Source organism: Cornus florida, unplaced genomic scaffold (assembly GCF_030987335.1).
Source record: "Cornus florida cultivar Cherokee Brave unplaced genomic scaffold, ASM3098733v1 CherokeeBrave_3.0.0_Hap2_Chr04, whole genome shotgun sequence".
NCBI lineage: Eukaryota > Viridiplantae > Streptophyta > Magnoliopsida > Cornales > Cornaceae > Cornus > Cornus florida.
Genome location: NW_026775574.1, coordinates 17,208,024 through 17,229,073, shown reverse-complemented (window position 1 = coordinate 17,229,073; position 21,050 = coordinate 17,208,024). Strand labels below are relative to the sequence as shown.

Sequence of the window (21,050 nt, the reverse complement as noted above, 5' to 3'; positions counted from 1 at the left end):
AGAGAGAAATTTTTACTATATAACGATTTCATTGTTAGCACCTTTAGCACGTATCTTTAGGATCACTAATCTGACGGCCGAGTAGACACACTCACGGCATAGACATTTTACAATTCTAGAAAACAAACGGCGGTTTAAAGTCCGGTGTGTTTGAATAGTAGTGTTGCATAGTCTTCCGAACCAGCGACACTCTGCGAAGAGGAGCAAATATGGCGACGGAATTGGAAGAATTGCTGGGCTTTTTATCATCTCCTTCTCCTCCTGTAAGCCTCACCTTTCTACTCTTTATGCACACTCTAACAAAAACCCTAATTAATATTGTCATACACGCTCGATTCTTCATCATTGGGATTTTTGAGATGTTTATTAAAGTTCATAGACGTTGTTTTATGATTATCATACACGAGATTATTCATCATTATATATGTGTGTGTTTATTCAGGATTATAGACGTTGTTCTGATAAAATTTGTTAGATTTTGTTAGTGAACGAGTTTTGATTTTGGTGGGAAATATATCTCAGGTGAAGAAGGCAGCTGTGGATATTGTTCGGGGATTGACTGGCTCTGAGGATGGCTTGCAATCCCTTTCCAACTACTCCGGTATTGCGCTGCCGTCGTTGTCTTGCCTTTTGGGTGAGAAGAAGGTGCTTCTTGAATTGTGTATTTGCATGTTGATAGACATCAGCATTAGTTTAACATTGAATTTAACAAAAAAGTCGCTTCTTCGGAGTTTGGTATACTATGAAAACCAAAGGTTGAGTATAATGGCCTCATAAAAGATTTAAGCTACTTGACATAATTCGTGTAGCAATGGACTAATTTTGGTAAATGACACGGTCCTCCCCCATTTTGGGTGTGAAAAGGTGCTCCTTGAATTGTGTTTTTGCTTGTTGATAGACATCAGCATTAGTTTCTCATTTTAAAGTTGAATTCAACAAAGAATTCGTGGCTTTGGATTGTTAAGAAAACCAAGGGAGAGTATAATGGCCTCGTAAAAAAAAAAAAAGCTCTTTAACATAAATTTTTTTTTTTTTTCCTAGTTGGGTACTCACACACACTACCTCCACTGAGGTTCGAACCCCTAACCTCCCTTTGGGAAGTAAGAGCCTTATTCCGCTAGGCCACAGGCTTGTTGGTCTCTTTAACATAATTGATGTAGCAAGGGACTAATGTAAATGGCACTGTCCATGTCAAACATGTTTTATTTTAACTTTTTATGGATTTGACTGTTTATGAAAATAGTGGAAGGATAATTGTCATTGATACCTCTCGTTTGGGCTGAACCCATTAATTTTAATGATTGGGACAGGAAAATCTATTGAATTTTGCCTTAATTTTGATGTTTTGATATTGTTGAATGGAAGGCTAAACTTTGGGACCTTGAATTGAAGAAGAGCGTGTAGAGTTATTGACGGTGCTATAATTCTTTATTTGTGTACACTGTGGATTGACTAAATTGGTTTTTTTTACTTTTCAGGAGGTGTCAGAACCCGCAGCGGAAGCTCTAATAAATCTTTCACAAAATTCAGATTCAGCTGCAAAGATGGTTGATATGGGAATAATCAAGACAGCTATGGATTTGTTATACAAGCAAGAGCCTGGCATTACTAGATTGCTGGTTATGCTGCTCGTTAATCTCACACAGTTGGATTCTGGAATTGATTCCCTGCTTCAGGTGCTTACCTTCAGTCATATTGCTGTTACTAATATTTTTCTTTGATTATAATAATACAATCTCTACACATTATTTTTTTACACAATTTTACTTCCCTCAGAAGACTTATGAGTACTAAGCAGTGGTTGGAGACTAAAGATGGATAATTATTTTTCATGGTTTATATTTTTAATGTCTTTTACTATTTTTTACTTCATCTCTCATGTATGGACATATTGATCACTTTTGGTGGGATATATATTTGTCGTGGCTGCTTGTTAGAGTGGAGAAGAGAAGATGCATGGCCTGTATGTCATGAAGCTCGTGAGATCATTCTGTACATCGTCTAATGAAAAAAATGGTGTGTCATGCTTCGTTTCTACTTGAATTTATTTTGATCACTAGTTAAGTATATTTTAATTATGTATAGCAGTTTATGTTCCTTACAACCAATTGTAGCTTCAACGATGTATCAGAAATGCTCCTACTTGCAGCATAACACTGGGCGGTGTATGTATAATTGCTAACAAAATGCTATTACTTGAAGTTGACCATTTGCACGAAGGTTCTTGGTTATTTCACCTTGAGAGTACAATGAAACAACTTTATATGATTACAAAACCTAGCTTTTTCGGTCTTCAGTTTGTGCTGTTCATTACCGGTTGTACAGATGGAGATAATGCATGAAGGACGGTGGAGATCCTGGGAGAATGGACTGGGATTTAATTGAGTCAGCCTTCAGAAATATAGAGAAAGATTGTTAGAGATGGAGAAGAGTCGAGAGAATCCCAGGGTTAAGGTTGTTCTGGTGGTATTCCGGAAGTTCTTTATCATTGAGAATGGTGTAGGGATCATTCCCCATATAAACTATAAACAGGACTACGTCAGTGTGGACTGTGGAGTATTGATGGCTTAGCTAATATACATGTTGGAACATGTGGCTAACTGTAGATACTAACAATTTGTAGGTGAATATCCCTACGCAAAGTGGAGTGCAGTGAATGTGACATTTGGAAAACACCTGTCTTAGATGGGGTCTAGTACCCACAAATTTTAAGTCCTTTAATTTGTACCATTGGCCATTATTATTACCCACACATTTTAAGTCCTCTAATTTGTACCATTGTCCATTATTATATTTTTTCTTATTGTTCCAACAGAGCATAGAACTGACTAATGATGGTTTTTTTTTTGGTTGTGCCTTAGACATATATTCAAGCATAAATACCAGCACATATCACATCTGATTGGATACTCTGGAGGGAACTTATTTCATGGCACTACATATGCATCCCAGTCTTTGTCCTGCATGAAAGATCAATACTTCCAACTTTCTATTTTTCGTGCTGTCACCAGTATGTTCTGACATATCTTTTTCTCTCTAATTCATATCTGTCAGGTGATCCTTTTGAACATGTTGGTTCCATATTGGTAAATATTTCAAAAAGAGAAACAGGAAGGAAACTTTTATTGGATCCTAAGCGAGGACTTCTGAAGCAAATTATTAGGCAATTTGATTCAACAAGTCCATTACGGAAGAAGGGGGTACGTATAAGAGATTGTTTGCAATCACTGAGTTTCTTTTAGAGTATTTCCCATCAACTAAAAATCTAAGCCTCTTTTGCATTGATGAAAATGCCACAGAACAATGAAAATTTGAGTCTTTTTAATTTTAAATTTTATTTTATTTTATTTTTTTTGGGATCAGAAAGTATCGGTCTCCTTTAAGTCTTTTTTCTTTGTCCCCTATGGTTAAGTAGGAATGTGGATCGATCCTTCTGGTGATGCCAGAAGTCGTTTTTGAGCTTAATGGTATAAGCCTGCCTGATTGTGAGACCAACTGATTTGGGCTCAATGAATGTCAAATCAGTCCATCCCCAGTTCACTATGTCCACTAAAATTGTTTCATTCCATTGTGAAATTGGCTGAAGCCCCTGAGAAAATTGATTTTTGTACGGTTTGGTTGAGAAGATGCTTAATGCTTTTATAACTTTTGATTCTTCTCTATATAATCTTAATATTTTTCTCTTTTTGATTGGTAATATTCGAGGCTAGAAATGTTGGTGTGTGATGGTATAAGCCTGCCTGAGTGTGAGACCAACTGATTTGGGCTCAATAAATATCAAATCAGTCCATCCCCAGTTCACTATGTCACTAAAATTGTTTCATTCCATTGTGAAGTCAGCTGAAGCCACTGAGAAAATTGATTTTTGAAAGGTTTGGTTGAGAGGATGCTTAATGTTTTCATAACTTTTGATTCTTCTCTATATAATCTTAATATTTTTCTCTTTTTGATTGGTAATATTCGAGGTTAGAAATGTTGGTGTCTGCAAGGGGCCCTTGTTCTCTGCAGTTGCACAGTGCTTCTTCCGACTGCAACTTAAGAACTTACCTGGACCAACATAACCATATGTTCATGAACCAATATAAGCATATGTTCATTTCTATGGAGATTCTGCTCTTATCTAGGATCAAAATGTAATGGCAGACAGTGTTCTGTTTTGTTGCGGGTGCCGACCTGACCTGTGTTGCTCTTCTCACCCTCATCGTCTGTATGTTGTTGTATTCAGTCTGTCTATATAGAGAATATAAAGAAAAATAATAAATACATATATATGCGAGTTACAAGTTTAAGGCAGCCAGAAGTAGGGACTGAACTTCTCAAGCTACTTGCTCCACTTTCAGATGTGTTGCTATGAGATTGTATACTGCATTGGAAATGATTATACATGATATTAATGCATGGTCCAATATTCAGTCAACCAACCATCATCTCTTGAGTATCCCTCAATATTATATGGGAAAATTCATCCGTCTTAAGGTTCATCTAGATTTGCTTATCTTGAATTCCTATGACAACACAGCCCCATGGATTTGGGGGTATTATCCAATTCTTAACAAATAGGAATTATTTGGAGGAGTTGCTTCAGGATGATATTTGATCACCTCCAATTTTTCATGTACCAAAAAGTTGAGAATATTTTGTTACAGAAGAATAAAGATTATAGCAAATTGCTATTTGAATAATTTTAATCAACTTTCAGCTGCTGTTATTATATTTTGTTCTGCTGCATCACTTTTATTGAGATATTTGTTTGCTCACAGGTATCTGGAACTATTCGTAACTGCTGTTTTGAAGCTGAGAATCAGATACAGAATTTGCTTTTGATATCAGAGTTTCTTTGGCCAGCTCTACTATTGCCAGTTGCTGGCAACAAGGTGACTTTTATTCTTGATTTCCTGAATGTGTACTAATTATATTTATCTTTGGCCAGATAGTGACGAGTTTTTGCTATAACCCAATGTAGTTCCTGCTAATGCAGGGTGGGTACTGACTTCACTTATGGTATTATTATTATGGATTTGAAATTTTACCATTGCAGAAGCACTGGCCATAATTAGATGAAATCATTAAAAATAACTTTGAAATTGCCGAATTTTGCTTCATATCATTTTAGACAGTCACTCATGCTAGGGGCTGTAAATGCTTGCTTGGATTAATTTAGTACATGGAAAAAGCTACGAGTGTTGACATATAACCAAGTCCATCCTTGAGTAAGTACGTATGCCATCTATGATGGTTTAAAAAGCTTCTACTCATATATTATTCTTCATCTATGCTCCTCCTTCACACCCTCCTATTTTTCTTTCTTCCCCCCCCTCCCACTCGAACAAAATTGTAGTTGAGGTGTATCATAAATTAGTTCCTGCAAGTAGAATTCCATCAATAATGTTGGAGTAAACATGAAAAAAAAATTTCACAGCCTAATAACTAATTAAAACTTAAATTCTTTGTCTTTACGAAACTGGAGTAAAGGTTTATTAAAAATTAGTTCCTGGATTAATTTTTACAATTTAAAGGTCTTAGGATTGTTGGACAAAACTAGAATGCCACTTTGACAAGATAGGAGTAAAAGTGAAAAAATAGTTAAATTGAATGCCAATGTCCCATAATTACCTTAAACTAGAAGTTTTTGTTTCTTGGGTCTTTTTATCTATAAGGACGGGATGAGAAGGCTTGAATCAATATAAATTGGATGGATGCGGTAAAGGAGCTCCCTTGATTGTTGAATGTTGTGTGATATCTTAAATTACCTATCAAACTAGATTGAAACTTTTTATTCAATGGAAATGAGGCTAACCCTGGTTTATTGTATGAAATTCTGGAAAGTTTGGATATGAAATGTCCATAAGTGCGTAGCTGAAATAAGAATGTTGGGATGTAGTTGCATGTTGCAATATGAAAAAGTTCAAACAATAATTAAAAATGTTTATTCATGAAATTATTCAAAAATAATTAAAATTGTATATTCTTGAAAATACCATTAGAAGACAAGATGGTGAAACTCCATGTAACAGTAAAATGAATTGTTTATGTCAAATGCGCAACAAAAATTACTGCTGCAATAGCAAGGAGTGATTATTCAAGTTGGAGTCATTACTGAAAGCAAGAAAAAGTGAAAAAGTGAAAATAAGATGGGTTAAGTGAGAGATGGCATAATTGCTTTCCATTTTTACAGAGATACGGCCTCAAATAAAGTTGACTGAACAAAATTGATATGTCACCTACTCCAAGTACTTGGTGTTTGAGGCTTTTTTGAGATGAGCTCAGTGATCCTCTAAAGATTACCTTGCATAGGCCATGTCCGGTTGCTGGAATGAATTACATCAGATTGGATTTATCTCATGGATATATAGTCTATAGAAAAATAATCCTACTGTAAATCTTTGGAGGAGGCTGAGGAGCTTGTTGATCTTTTGGACTCTTTGAGGGTTTAGGGGCCCTATTTGGCCTTGTGTAGTTTTTAAGGGATGCCTTCCCCTTTTGAACACTTTTTATACAATATTTACTTATTAAAAAAAAAAAAAAATGGTTGTACAGGTGATGACAGGATTGGCAGCCGGTTATCCTGTTATTAATTCATTCCTATTAAAAACTAATCAACCTTTGTTTCACTTCTTTATGAGGAACGAATCATATAATTCTTTTTCTAAATTACCTTCTTTCATCTCTCCATAAAAGAGAGAGAGCCTATTTTTGGGAATTTAATTTGACTTAACTAGGATTTAGTCTTGATTAAGGTCCTATCTCGTCTGACAAAATTCATAGTTTTCCCCCTCATGGTGGTATTTTTATCCTGCGTATGGAGGATAAGTTATACATTTTAATTGGTCCAATCCCACTCTACAGGTGCATACAAAAACCAGATAACACTCGTCATATCCCATTATCTTACCTGCAAAATACGCATGGCTATAGTGTACTGATGGAAACTTCATCCAGAACATCATGAAAAGGGTTTTTGCAAAACTTGTAATGATCTAGTTATGCACTTTTGTTCTACAATCTGATCTTCATATTGTATTATATATATTTATATTTAATAAAGTATATCACATTTTGTAAATTAATTTGAAAGTTGTGAAAAAGGTTTTTCAATTTCTTTTTGTGTTTGTATTAAGAGTGCTTTTGATCGTTTTAAATTTGCTCTGAAACTTTCATTTGCAAGTTCTGTATGTGTTTTTTATCTACGAATTCTTGTTCTCGATCAGGAGATTCTTACCATTTGAAATTCTTTCTGCATCCACTCTGGTGGCTTGTGCCAGATTTATAGTGAACAGGACATTTCAAAAATGCCACTCGAGCTTGGGAGTGCACTCTCAATTGAGCGTGAACCAGTTGGTGATCCTGAAATTTGCGTGCAAGCACTGGAGGCTATTTACTTGCTCTCATTACAGGTCAAATTAGTGATGATCAGTTTTTTTTATTTTTCTTGTTTTTGGAACCAACATATGACTAAATTTATGAATAAAATCAGCGGTGAATTCTTATCCATCTAGAACTCAGAAACGATAACTAAAAGTTCAGCTGTTGCTACCAGACTTTAGAAGTACATGTGGAGCTCTTCTTTCATATACAGCCACTATAACATTAGATTGCTATATTTTGGGTCTGGTTTTCAATTGGCTTGTGGATGAAGAGTGTATTAGTATGATTATGTTTATTATTGTTGAAATATGGTCCAAGTATGGATGAGGGAAGCATGAATGGTTGGCATATACGCTAGAAACTTCCAGCAAAATTGAAGTAAATAATGAAACCAATGAGTTTGTTTTTGTTGAACATCACCTTTGTTGTTCTATTGATATATAGAAGTAAATTGTAATGGAAGTATATTTTATTATAAATTATTTTGCATTTATGCCCAGCCTCACAAATCTATTTGTTTGCTGTCCCCCCCTTCTTTTAATAGGTAAGATACGCACACACTCTCACTATTGCCCCAATGGGACTCGACTTGAACACTCCCAACGGGGAAAACTTGAGATAAGGCTCTATAATATGCATTTCCCTTTTAGATGAAAGCCCATATAACACATCTTAAATTCTCATCGCCTTTCAGGAGGCAGGTCGGAGAGCTCTTTGGTCAGTCAATGGACCGCGGATATTACAAGTGGGGTATGAAGATGAGGAAGACCCAAAAGTGATGGCAGCATATGAGCAAATTGGCTCCTTGGTACTGTAAAATTCCTCTCTACCTGACTGTCCTACTTTCTCTTCTGCAAATTATCTTCATTTCATTGTTGCTGTAAATAATGATTGCTCCTTTGATTTGCTAGCTGGTACACGGCAGTGACTCCGGAGAGGGTTCCACTGAGACAAAGTAACGACAATCATGTTCCGTGTTTATTTATAATTTGACAAGGTCTACACGAGTTCAATGCTGGTTTTGCGAAGCCGTCATTGTGAAAGTCAAAAGCTTTGGGTTTTCAGATTAGATGGCGATATCCGATCATCTTTTGTTCTTCATTCTCATCCCTTTCAGGTTTAACCATTAAACCTGGCACAGTAACTTCTTGAGTTAGTTACTATATTGATTTATGATCTGCATTCGATATGGATCATATCCGGATTGAATTTTGTTAAAGAATGTGTACTGCTATGGATGCTCAAGGAATTATCCCTAATGTTGTTGCTCTATAAAAATATCTGCCTTTTTTCTTTTATATATATATATATATATATATATATATATATATATAATGGGTTAAGATATTGTTGTAATGTCTTATTCATTTATGTTGACGGAAGTCTTGAACCAAGACGTAATGGGTGAACGTTTGTCCACTTACTCAAAAACTTAAGCTGTTGGGTAGTGTTGTATATCCACTTATTTATATCCAATCATTATTCATTTATGTTAACGAAAGTCTTGAACCAAGATGTAATGGGTGAGCGTTTGTTCACTTACCCAAAAGCTTAAACTATTGGGTAGTGTTGTATATTCACTTATTTATACCCAATCATTTTTTCATTTAGATTTGATGTGGGACAAATGGCCCTTTGTAACATTCTCCTTCATCTGAACTCGTAACGTTCTCGTTGCGGTTGAGCCACCCTGCTTACCAAGGGTGGCTCACCCGAACGCCTTTTAAGCCGGGCGTGGGTGAGCTTTTGTCCATTTACCCAAAAGTTTAAGCGGTTGAGCAGGGTTGCATATTTACCTATTTATACCCAATCACTTTTTCATCCAGATCCGATGGAGGACAAATGGCGACCATACTGACAAAAATGGTCAGCTAGTTCTGGATCTTCTGGCGTGCTTGTTTCTAACTCATGCTGCTTGATTCTTGATGTTATTTATCTATTTTTTTATTTTTCATTTGCAAAAAATCCTCGAAAACTTGAACCTTCGCCATTTTCTTTAGGAAATAGAAGACTTATGGTATTGTGTGATTCTGAAAGTTATATTACACCGGGCATACTAACCGTACATAGAAATCGTAGTGAGGTTTTCTGCTTTCCTCTCAAGTCTGCATTACATTATTCACCTCCGGTGATGGAGTGAATCTTTACCAAAAGTCCTAACATTCTAGAAAGAATTACTTTCTGAAAACCGATTGAGCAAATGAATCAACCATACCAAAAGCGAATATAAAACAATCCGACCTAAAGAGACCACATAATAAACTAAATACGAAAAACCCTAACAGTCTACTTTCAGAATTCAATGTGTTCTAAACAAAAACAAGAAAAAGATCCAAGAATATACTACAAATCGCATATTCTAGTCGTCGCTTACCGAGTCAGTCTTCAACAACCAAAGTTGATGTTTGTCTTCCAAATGGCGGTAGATTAAACAAAATGAACAAAATTGAGAGAAAAACAAAAAATGTAGAGAGAAAAAAAAAAGTTCCAAACGGTGATCACAATCCTTAGATCAAACAAAATAGCGAGAAACAAACAGAAAAAACAACAATGTACCCGACACACAAATCCCACTTTCATTCCTGTGTTGGGACTTGGGAGTCGTCAATTTTAACTTTTATTTTATTTTATTCAAATTGATCATCTTATTGGTCTCCTATAAAAAGTGCAGTGATCGTATTATTGATCAGCACCAAGCCCTTATTTTATGAGATTTTTGTTTTTTTTTTTTTTTTTGTTTTCACTAGTACTTAAAAATACATTTTGAGTATGGATTTTGGAGTATCAGATGAGTTGTTGGGGACTTTTGTGCCAATTTTGGTATATTGGGCTTATTCTGGAATTTGTACTCTGGTGGGATCGTTTGATAATTATCGGTTGCATTCAAAGAAGGACGAGAACGATAAGAATTTGGTCTCGAAGACGACGGTCATCAAAGGTGTTCTTCTCCAGCAGGCAGTTCAGGCCCTTGTCGCAACCATCTTGTTTACAGTTGGTTCCTTAGACATCTTTTCTCTCATACATATACATATACATACATTATATATATATATACATACATTATATATATATATATATATTTCATAGTCCTGCATGAAATATATCATACATATACATTAATGTATATATCATTATGATGTTGGGATGGATGAGTCGTTTGTGTCAATAAACAGAAAATTTTATTTTATTTTAATATTGTGTTTGGTTACGCTGAATTAGAGAAATTTTTAATTTAATTTTCTAAGTGCTTTCACGGTTTTAATTCTAAAACTCTAATTCCTTTCCCTGCCAAACATATTAGTAGTTTTGATTAATTATTCTTTATCCTTCAACAAAAGCTTGTCAAATTGCATGAATTAGCTAAGATTAGTACTGTGTTCACCTATGGTGGCGTGAAGCCTCTTATAAGTTATAACAACTTATAATTCATCACTAAACACAAACCGTTACCATTGTCTCACATGCATGGGCAATTTTCAAAAAAAATTTAAATATCAAAAATTGATGCATTTGTGAGAATTAGCTTGATATGACAATTGTGAAGTGAGATTATATCATGATTTAGGAAACATTGGCCGCGACTAATCTCTAGTTAAAATATGTTAGTTTTATTTAGTTTTTTACTTGTGGATTAATTAGTAATTGATGAGGACTAAGATTTCTCTTAGTATTTTTGGACTCTTTTTAAATATATATTACTTGAGAATTAATTTTAGCATCAACACTTTTACTTATAGATTTTTCATCTAAAGCATCAAATTATATTGAGCCGGTCCTGAAACAACATACTCTTGATTGCTAGTAGGTTACCGGAAACGATGACGAGGCCAAGACGAATAAAAAAGCTTGCCTCATTGTTCTCGCACGACAATTCCTTGTTGCAATGTTGGTTTTAGATACTTGGCAATATTTCCTGCACAGATACATGCATCATAACAAGTTCTTGTACTGGAATATCCATTCGCAGCATCACCGGATTGTTGTCCCATACGCGTTCGGAGCTCTGTATAACCACCCCTTGGAGGGGCTCCTTATTGACACAGCTAGTGGTGCCTTGTCTTACCACCTCTCTGGAATGTCTCCGCGAGCCTCCATCTTCTTCTTTTCCTTGGCCACCATCAAGGCAATAGATGACCACTGTGGGCTGTGGCTTCCTTGGAACCTCTTCCATGTGTTCTTTAGAAACAACTCTGCTTATCATGATATTCATCATCAGCTATATGGAGCCAAGTACAACTTCTCACAACCATTTTTTGTTATGTGGGATAGAGTTCTTGGTACTTACATGCCTTATGCAATTGAGCAGAGAGTCGATGGAGGCTTTGAAGCAAGGCCTACTAAAGATTACAAGAATGATTGATTATATATATGGAGAGCTGTTGTTTGTTGTAAGAGCTTAATAAGGTTCTAATATACTCAAGATCAAGGATTAAAATGCGCACATTTCAGCGTTTATCACTCGTCACGACATGATTCATTGGATCTTGTGGTTCTCACAGTAGAGTTCAGATATTCAAGTGATCGACCTGACTCCAAGTAATAAAAAAAATATTTGATTGTTGTTGTAGTATTAATCTGAATATATTAAACATGTCACTCTCATTATCATAATATTGGCATTGTTGAGTCTTCTTATCAAGTTTTTGAGTTTTATGCGAATCTTTTTTTGACAGTGTCTCATAAGAGAGGATGAGACGCTTCATAAGAGAGGATGAGACGCTTGTCGATTCAAAAAGTTTAAATTATTAGATAATATTGTATACCCATCCTTATATGCTCGATCATTACTTTTTCCATCCACTCTAATGTATGACAAAAACTCTTAACATTCTTTTATTTGAACTCACAATGTCATCGTTGTGATTAGACCACCATATCTATCCAATTTGGAGCTGAATACCTCTGGATTGGATACTTATATTACACTGAATCAAGGACTAACCTTTTTTCTGATACCACTTGTAATGGATCAAGTGTTTCGTGGAGCTCACAACTGGGCAAACTATTTTACAAGTCTCACCTGATGGACTCAACTTAGACCTTTGTCAAATATAAAAAAATAAAAATAAAAGAAAACATTTTACCTAAAAAAATAATTTGATTGTTTTGATCATATTTGATAGTTTAAAAAATATATTACGTTGAAATTAACGGAGCCTAATATCAAATTAAAATATTAAATATGACTCATTTATTGAGAATTAAGTGTTAAATTAAATTATCAAATGTGACCAAAACAATCAAATTAATATGTTTGTTTAGATGACATCATTACATAGTAATATGTACGCTTGTATGACATCATTTAAGTGTTGAGTAAAGGAAGACCATCATTTGCTCCTCTTTAAGAAGAATTGCCTTCTTCTAGAAGAAAAATTATTATCTGGCCCAGGTCTTCAACCCAAGACTTGGGCCTGAATAGTTAAGTTTATCAAGGAGCCCACCACTACTGAAAATAATAGAAAAGGAAAATGCGCTCTGATCGTTGATGATATATTTTCAGAAAAAATCTCCAATCCAACGGCTATTAGGAATTTAGGATAAGCACGTTGAGAGAATTTCCTTCACATGACTACTCCTTTAACAAACTAATGACAACTTCAATGACTAAAAGCCAGCGATAACCAAACAGAAACAGACTGCTACGTGTCAACTAACTTTAATCCAAATCCTATGGGCTTGTCTTGTCCATGTCCATGTCCGGACTTTCAATTTTCTTCGATTACACAATAAATTATTATGTAATATTTGTTAAATCAATTCAATTTAGATTGTTTTGATTGAAAAAATTATTTCATAAGAATGTATTAAGGAAAATAATATTATTGATAATTTTAATACCCAATTTAAAACCGACACATATAAAAATATGATAACTTTTGTTTATTTTCATAAAAGACGTCTATTTCCCTTTTTCTTTTCTTTTTTTAATTTTTCAAAACGGTATCATCTTTTTTCATAGTAAGTTTCATGATATTCAAATATAATAATTTGATTTTGATTTGAACAAAATCTAAAACAAAAACAAGCAATGTTTTATAATTTTTCAATGCTTTGCAATTTTTTTTTTTTTTTTTTTTTTTTTTTTTTTTAAATCCTCTTCTTGTTTTTTTGTTTCTGGGGTGTCAGATGGATCATTAACTTCAATTATTATAGTAATTAACAAATGCATATTAAAGTAATAAATGGATATTAATGATCAAAGACACAATCTTTTATATATGTAATCTAAATTATATATAAAATAAATATACAATTTTATATATATGGTGATTGAAACTTTAATAAATAACAAAGATATTATATTAAGATGGAACCAATAAAGTAGATTTCAACTTTCCAAATAATTAGTTATATTCTATTTTAAATTGGATCTCATTATACTTGACACATGATAGCCACATAAACTCGGTGATTATTTGGGACAAATAACAGAACTCGTATTAATATTAGAGAATCTCCAATAGTTTTGTGTGTATATATATATATATATTTTGTAAATATGGTGTCTCATAATAGATTTACAAATTGATTGATTATTTTTTATTTTATACCTTTTGTATAAAAATATATTTCTCAATAATAATCAACAAGTATCATACTTGGACCCACAAATTTTTTACAAACTTACTTAATATAAAGTTGATTCGTTTACGAAATGAAAAGAAAATACACAATTTTACACATTGATAATATGACAATGTATTTTAATAAATTATTAAAAAATTAAAAAAAAAAATTACACATCTCAACAATGGTATAAATTTAATTGGTCGATGCTTGCCAAATGGACCTTAACTAACTAATATCTCCAAGACCACTCGTGGTGGACCTGGACCATCTAATTTCTCCGAGACCACACGTAAACCACGGCCCACGTCATCGCCAGCCACAGATTATAACCAACTATCCAATTATCATTTGACAAGCTGTCCTATCCAAATGAAGAACGGCCACGTAGGCGGTTGTACATTATAAAGTCAATAACACAAGGCACTGGATCCGAATCTCCCATAGTTTTCAAAATAGCCGACGACTTTGAATTTCACTGTGTCTCTGCTCCCCCGGTTTCGACGAACCTCTTTGAAGCCCTAATTCAAATTGGTCGTCTTGATTTTCTCCTTTTATAAATTAAGTTCGATGATTTATTGTTCTGTTGAAATTACAGACGTTTTCGTTCACGGTCTAGGGTTAGGGTTTGTTTGGATTCAGTTTCGGTTGCAAAATTGCTTATCAGTTTATTGAGCACCGAGCCTTGATTTTCTGCGTTTGTTTGTCTTTTTTTTTTTTTTTCCTTATTTTCTCTGGTAGTTAGAAATACATATCGATATGGATTTTGGGGTATCAGATGAGGTGGTGGGGACTTTTGCGCCAATTTTGGTGTATTGGGTGTATTCTGGAATTTGTATTCTGTTTGGATCGTTGGAGAATTATCGATTGCATTCGAAGAAGGACGAGGACGAAAAGAATTTGGTGTCGAAGACGACGGTCGTCAAAGGCGTTCTTCTCCAACAATTCGTTCAGGCTATCGTCGCAACCATCTTGTTCACAGTTAGTTCCTTAAATATCTTCACTTTCACACACTGATACACACACATATATATAGATTCTTTTCTCTTTCACACACTGACACACACATATATATAGATTCTTTTGTCTTATTTTGTGATGGATGAGTTTGTGTAATATTCTGATAACTTTTTTAGTGGTTTTGATTGATTATTCTTTTATCAACTATTTGGGGTGTGAATATAATATGCATTCACAGAAAGAAAGTTCAAATTTTCATATAGTAGATATGCATACAATAGATATTCTAGCAGATCATTGTTATGAAAAAAAATAAAGAAAAAAAGAGAAGGAAAAATATTTAATTAGGTATATTATGAAGTAGTTACATATACTGAATTACTAATTTCAATGGAGCAGTAATGATTGTGAAGAGCAGTTTGGGAAGTTCTTTGTTAGAGGGTTTTATTGATTTTTTTTTTTCTTTCTCAGATGTATATTTAGGAAGAGTTTCTGTAGTATATGTTCTTCTAGTGCTATAGTTATTTTAGATGGTTTAATTATTGCAGGTCTTAAATTTAAATTAGAATAACATACAAATCTTGTGGAGAGTTACTTTATGTTAGGAATGCTTATGGAAAAAAGATTATTTTAGTAGCATGATTTTGGATTGATGAATAGGACTAACTAGAAGAGAGAGTCTTAGTTTAATCAATATGTTTGATGGAAATTAGGAGTGGCACACTGGCACCTATGAATGATAAAACAAGATAAAGCGGCGTAGGTGATATTGACATATACCATATATAACAATTGATGGACCAAAAAAGGAAGATTAAGATAAAATGAATTGTAAGAGAGAGGGAGAGATGCAAAATAAAATTAACATTGGAAGAAGTAATAAGAGAAGGCCTTAAGAGATTAGACATAATAAGAGGCATAATTTGTAATAGAAAGAGTAGAAGTATAGAATTTATGTGGTGGACCTCATTCGACCGAGATGAAAGTAAGGATGATGATGATGAACTTCATTTTAGGAGTATAAATAAGACAACAGTTAAACTGATGAATAATAGATATCCAGAATTAATTATTTGTTTCTCAGATTAATAATACATATGGACAGAGATTGCATTTAATGTTCCAAAAGAAATCATGGTAGAGTAGTAAGTAGATAGATACTTTTTGACTGTCATTTACTTGTGGGATATCTGTCAACTAGGAAGCACGGACACACCTAAAAGGGCAAAGTATCCGTGTCGGACACCGACATGTGCCAGACACGCCTCGACACGCGCCGGACACGCGACGGGCACACCAAAAAAGGTGTCCGAATGTTTTATAGTTTCTTGAATATCCAAACAAAACTGTCATGGATACATGTCCGACACACGTGTCCCATTAAGAAAGTTATAGAAACAATGTTGAGTTGAAGTATAAATATTAGGAGTTGTTTAATAACTTTCAGTAATATGATGGTAATTACATAATTACTTAAAAGTTATTGTTTTATAAAACAATTATTATTATTTTTTTTGATAAGTATTGTTTTATAAAACAATTAGTTATTTTATTTTTATATTCAAGGTTCAAACTCTTGCACGATCATCTTTGACTCTTTTGTTCTCCCACCAACCAAGCTTCGCTACCGGTGAATGGTCATTCTATCTCTCTCTTCTCTTTTCTCTCTTCTTCTTTGTCCTCTTTTCTTTCTTCTTTCACAAATCCTAGATACTTCTTTTTTTCCTTTCACAATAAATTACATTTTGCGTTTCTTTTTCCTCTATTTCCCATGAACTTTTTTCTCTTCTATGGATTCTTACCGTTATTTTTAACTAAGGCCTAATTCTTATTCTAACAAAACCCTATTCCTCTTCGTTTTTTTTTTTTCCCTCTTTCTTAACAATCTTTCTATCATTCTTTCTTTTTCCCAGCAAAACACAATTTTTTTTCATTTTGAGGTTGTAAAAACTAATATTACTCTTAATTTCCTAAAGGACAACATCATATATATATATAAATATATTTATTATTTGCCGTGTCCCAGCTGTGTCCGTGTCCTAATTTTTCTGGATTTGCCGTGTCGCCGTATCCGTGTCGTGTTTTATCCGTTTCCGTGCTTCTTAGCCCGTCAAGTTATGAGGAAAATATTTTGAGACAGTTATGAGGCTACATATGCTTTATGATATAGATGTGTGCCATATCTCTATTTGGTTCAGTTTCTAAACTTTAGAATGTGTTTTTGGATATGGGAAATGTATTGAAGTGACAAATTAGCTTTTATGTATCCTAGGGTAATGTTTTGCGTATGCATAGTATGACTGCCTGTCCGATGGGTGTTTCTTCTCCCAAATTGAAATATATCCATGCGACAGGGAAAGTAATGTGGTTTTTGAGGAAATATTTGCTGAATTAATCCGTCCCTCTCTTTGTCTTCCTGACATGCTTTTTTGGTCATGTTTATGTCAATAAGAAACTTGTCAAATGCATGTTTCATAGTCCTGCATGTGTCTTCGTGTTTAATACGGGTGCTTGTACATTTTAAAGCATCCACTCAGCATCGTTACATGCTAGGGAGCCGAGCAATTCTATTTTTTTTTTTTTTTTTTTTCCAGAAAAAAGGATGGAGCTAAGAGGAGTATGTTGTGAGATATTTACTTGCACCACAATAAACGGAAATATAGGAAATGGATGCATGTGGGAGAAGAGAGGACAAGATGAGGGCATGATGACCCATAATGGAATGCAGGACTAGGCAGTGCATAGCTGATCTAAGAAGTTGGGGGTAAAAACTCATTTGTGACTTTAGTAGCAAAATTGGAATACTTTACACATTGCATGGAAAATAACTTTATTGAACAATAAAGATTGCATTAATTGCTTCTACAGTAACTACAGAACTAGCTTTTATTTATATATGGTTATTAATTGGGTATAAGGAGTTATAAATGAGAAATAACATTGAATGATTGATATGAAGAAGAGGAAAATTAATGTTGGAGTGTACTGAAACATATTATGTTAGACTCAGTAGCAGTTATCGTCCAATTCTTAAGCAGCATGAATGGCATTTTTGGAGCATTAGTCAAGTCAATATTTAGGTTTGTGGAATTGAGCTGCATACCAACACGGAATCGATATGTAAGTGAAAAATGCCTTGCTAGTCTTTTCATTGGACTGATGTTGTATGTTTGGTCATGGGCAGTGATTTTGGTTGTCAGTTACATGTGGGGTTTAGAACCTATGAAATTGATGATGTTTTTATTTTTTTTATTTTTTTATAAAAATATATTATTATTATTATTATTATTATTATTCAGGAAGTGTTTCATTTTTATGTTATTTGTTGATTGGCTAGATATGTCATCGACATATAATATAACAGTGTCTTTATTTATTCATTTATTTTTTGTTTGTAGTTGAATTGAGCCAATTAGTTGAATATGTCCAGGGTTAATCCTGTGCTATGTTTTTAATTACTCTTTTGTTTGGTTGTAGGTTACAGGAAATGATGAGGCCACCACAAATCAAAATGCTTCCCTCATTGTTCTCGCAAGACAATTTCTTATTGGGATGCTGGTTTTAGATACTTGGCAATACTTCATGCACAGATACATGCATCATAACAAGTTTTTGTACCGGCATATCCATTCTCAACATCACCGGCTTATTGTCCCATATGCATTTGGCGCTCTGTATAACCACCCCGTGGAGGGGCTCCTGCTTGACACATTTGGTGGTGCCTTGTCCTTCCTCCTCTCAGGAATGTCTCCTCGAGCCTCAATCTTCTTCTTTTCCTTTGCAACCATCAAAACGGTTGATGACCACTGCGGGTTGTGGCTTCCCGGGAACCTCTTCCATATATTCTTTAGAAACAACTCTGCTTATCATGATATTCACCACCAGCTATATGGGACTAAGTACAACTACTCACAGCCATTCTTTGTTATGTGGGATAGAATTCTTGGTACTTACATGCCTTATGCGATTGAGAAGAGAGTCGATGGGGGCTTCGAAGCACGGCCCACTAAAGATTTCAAGGATGATTGATTACATGGAGATAAATTTGTTATAAATTTGTGCCACTACTTTTTGTTTGTTTGTTTGTTTGTTTTTTTTTTTTTTCTTCGTGTTTTTTCTGTTTTCTTTTTATACCAAATGCCTTACTACTGAGGATTCATGTATATATTTATATATATTGTTGTATTATTCGGACTATTTTCTCCATATATGGTTTTTATAAACGTAATGATGAAAGTGTGAAGCAATGCATTAAGCTAAATCTTGGTATTTATTTTAAAGTGGCCTCTTTTGATTTTGGATTTTAATGTGCTTCAATCTTGTTGATGAGGTCTGTGTTTGTCTGATCGTTTGATAATGCTGCTGCAGCAGCAGCAGCTTGAATATGTTATTGGCTTCATGGATTTCTCAAATTTAATAATTTTGTCATTTCAGAATTTCCCTGAAGTATTGGTTAGCTTTTCTTTGACGAAGTCTTCCTTGAGTCAAAATTCCAAATTACTGACTTTTCTAGAGCTACGTTAAAGGTTCTTGTAGTATCTTAGTGGTCGGGGCCAAAATATAAGGTGGTCGGGGCCAAAATATAAGGGACACAGAGTGTGAGCGTCGGTAATTACTGACTTTGCTAGAGTAACATTAAAGGTCCTTGTAGTATCTTAGGGGTCGGAGCCAAAATATAAGTGACAGAGTGGGAATGAGAATGCGAGCGTCGGTGAAACGTGAGAATATAAGTGACAGAGTGGGAATGAGAATGCGAGCGCCGGTAAAACGTGAGAGTTGTTTGACCCTGACCTTAAGTCACATAGAGCGAGAGCGCGAAATCGACAAAATATAAGGAACACAGAATGAGAGTAAAAGTGCGCTCAGAACTCTCTCACACTCAGAGTATAAGAACTACACTAAACTTTCTCAAGCCCTAAATTTATTATGAGGTCCTGGGCTGAATTTCTGTAAGGAACACTGTATTCAATTCATTTTTGCAGTGACCAACGTGTCTCTCTTCTAGTTATTTGGCTAATCAAGTTATGGTTAGGCCTTGAAAATGATAGGATTATAAATTCCCAAGACCTTTCTGTCATCAAAATATTCCTTTTGTCTCTTATCTACTTCAATAGTAAAAATCATTTTTCTTCTCCATGTGTAGGGATTGACTTACTTGGAATCCTACCTCAAAGCATTAATCATATCATCACTGCCAAATGGTCCATGAAAAAGAAAGAGATACAACTCTCATTCCAGGCTTGCATTGCATATGCAAATATGGAATATCTAACTCACAGAAGCTTGCGTTGTAGATGTAAATATCTAACTCACATTATTACATTGGTGTTGTTGAATCTCCTTGTCAACATTATGGGATTAAGAAAAAAAAAAAAAAAACAACAACAACAACACTATTTGAATCTCTTCCTAATTATATTAATATCTTGCATTTATGGTTTATCCACCTCTAGTTCTTGGTACCACTTCTTGACCCCTATCATTCACATGCCTATCCTCTCCCCAGTCATCATCTGATGGTTTCTTTGTATTTATTAGATTGTTTTTCAGGGAATAATTTGGATTGTTAATATATCTCTAAAAGATATTTTCTATTTAAAGTGAAAGAAAGTGAAATGATGAAAAGAATAGAAAATTTTCATCATCTATTTTATTAGCATGAAATTTCTTACGAAAATGATGAGAAATTACCATTTTATGATGTAATAGTATGAAACTTATCATAAAAGAAAGGACATTATTGACCAACAGGTCAGTGGCCAAGCGGTACCAGGTCTTTATTTTTTAAAGAGAGGTTAGGGATTCGAGCCTTAGTGAAAGGCATAGGTGTGTGAGTACCAACTAAAAAAAGAAAAAAGAAAAAAGACATTATTGTAAACATTCATAAAAGTTTGCAAGAGCAAAATTTTCCTTTTTTTTTTTTTTTTTTTTGGAAAAATTTATGAGAAAGTTATGTGCCTATGGAAAGTAATATTTTTTTTTTTCTCCTAACCAAACTTTTATTGCTAAGTTTGGTGTGTATGAATGGAATGGAATACCCATTCCACCCATTACTTTGTTTGGTATGCAATTTAAAGTGGGAATGACCATTCCATTTGAATGAAAATCCATTATACCACCACCACAACCTTCACCACAACCACTGGTGGCTCGCT

The 21,050-nt window shown here is 34.2% G+C and overlaps 3 protein-coding genes across 4 annotated transcripts; all 3 read left to right on the top strand.

Annotated features, from left to right (window-relative positions):
• On the top strand, window positions 1-8,663 carry LOC132302890 (uncharacterized). 2 transcript variants are annotated; one of them, XM_059799881.1, is made up of 9 exons: window positions 1-263; window positions 523-634; window positions 1,479-1,676; window positions 1,938-2,016; window positions 3,055-3,200; window positions 4,761-4,874; window positions 7,263-7,394; window positions 8,060-8,173; window positions 8,277-8,663. In XM_059799881.1, the coding sequence occupies exons 2-9, from the start codon at window positions 572-574 to the stop codon at window positions 8,322-8,324; spliced, it is 894 nt and encodes a 297-aa protein (XP_059655864.1). In that variant the 5' UTR covers window positions 1-263; window positions 523-571; the 3' UTR covers window positions 8,325-8,663. The 2 variants fall into 2 exon arrangements, with proteins under 2 accessions (XP_059655864.1, XP_059655863.1); XM_059799880.1 differs by having other exon boundaries at window positions 523-645.
• A 775-nt stretch (window positions 8,664-9,438) lies between these two features.
• Window positions 9,439-11,725, top strand: LOC132302190 (sphinganine C4-monooxygenase 1-like). The gene is made up of 2 exons (XM_059799067.1): window positions 9,439-10,356; window positions 11,171-11,725. The coding sequence occupies exons 1-2, from the start codon at window positions 10,135-10,137 to the stop codon at window positions 11,723-11,725; spliced, it is 777 nt and encodes a 258-aa protein (XP_059655050.1). The 5' UTR covers window positions 9,439-10,134.
• Window positions 11,726-14,380: 2,655 nt separating this feature from the next.
• LOC132302889 (sphinganine C4-monooxygenase 1-like) lies at window positions 14,381-19,156 on the top strand. Its single transcript, XM_059799879.1, has 2 exons — window positions 14,381-14,916; window positions 18,373-19,156. The coding sequence occupies exons 1-2, from the start codon at window positions 14,695-14,697 to the stop codon at window positions 18,922-18,924; spliced, it is 774 nt and encodes a 257-aa protein (XP_059655862.1). The 5' UTR covers window positions 14,381-14,694; the 3' UTR covers window positions 18,925-19,156.
• The last annotated feature ends 1,894 nt before the right edge of the window (window positions 19,157-21,050 follow it).

What these genes read in the sequence shown, in the direction of transcription:
- LOC132302890 (XM_059799880.1), top strand. Translation starts at nt 210, where the DNA reads ATGGCGACGGAATTGGAAGAATTGCTGGGCTTTTTATCATCTCCTTCT. An exon ending in GCCTTTTGGGTGAGAAGAAG is followed by an intron (nt 646 to 1,478) that starts GTGCTTCTTGAA and finishes TTTACTTTTCAG; the next exon opens with GAGGTGTCAGAACCCGCAGC. An exon ending in ATCGTCTAATGAAAAAAATG is followed by an intron (nt 2,017 to 3,054) that starts GTGTGTCATGCT and finishes CATATCTGTCAG; the next exon opens with GTGATCCTTTTGAACATGTT.
- LOC132302889 (XM_059799879.1), top strand. Translation starts at nt 14,695, where the DNA reads ATGGATTTTGGGGTATCAGATGAGGTGGTGGGGACTTTTGCGCCAATT. An exon ending in TCGCAACCATCTTGTTCACA is followed by an intron (nt 14,917 to 18,372) that starts GTTAGTTCCTTA and finishes GTTTGGTTGTAG; the next exon opens with GTTACAGGAAATGATGAGGC.
- LOC132302190 (XM_059799067.1), top strand. Translation starts at nt 10,135, where the DNA reads ATGGATTTTGGAGTATCAGATGAGTTGTTGGGGACTTTTGTGCCAATT. An exon ending in TCGCAACCATCTTGTTTACA is followed by an intron (nt 10,357 to 11,170) that starts GTTGGTTCCTTA and finishes GATTGCTAGTAG; the next exon opens with GTTACCGGAAACGATGACGA.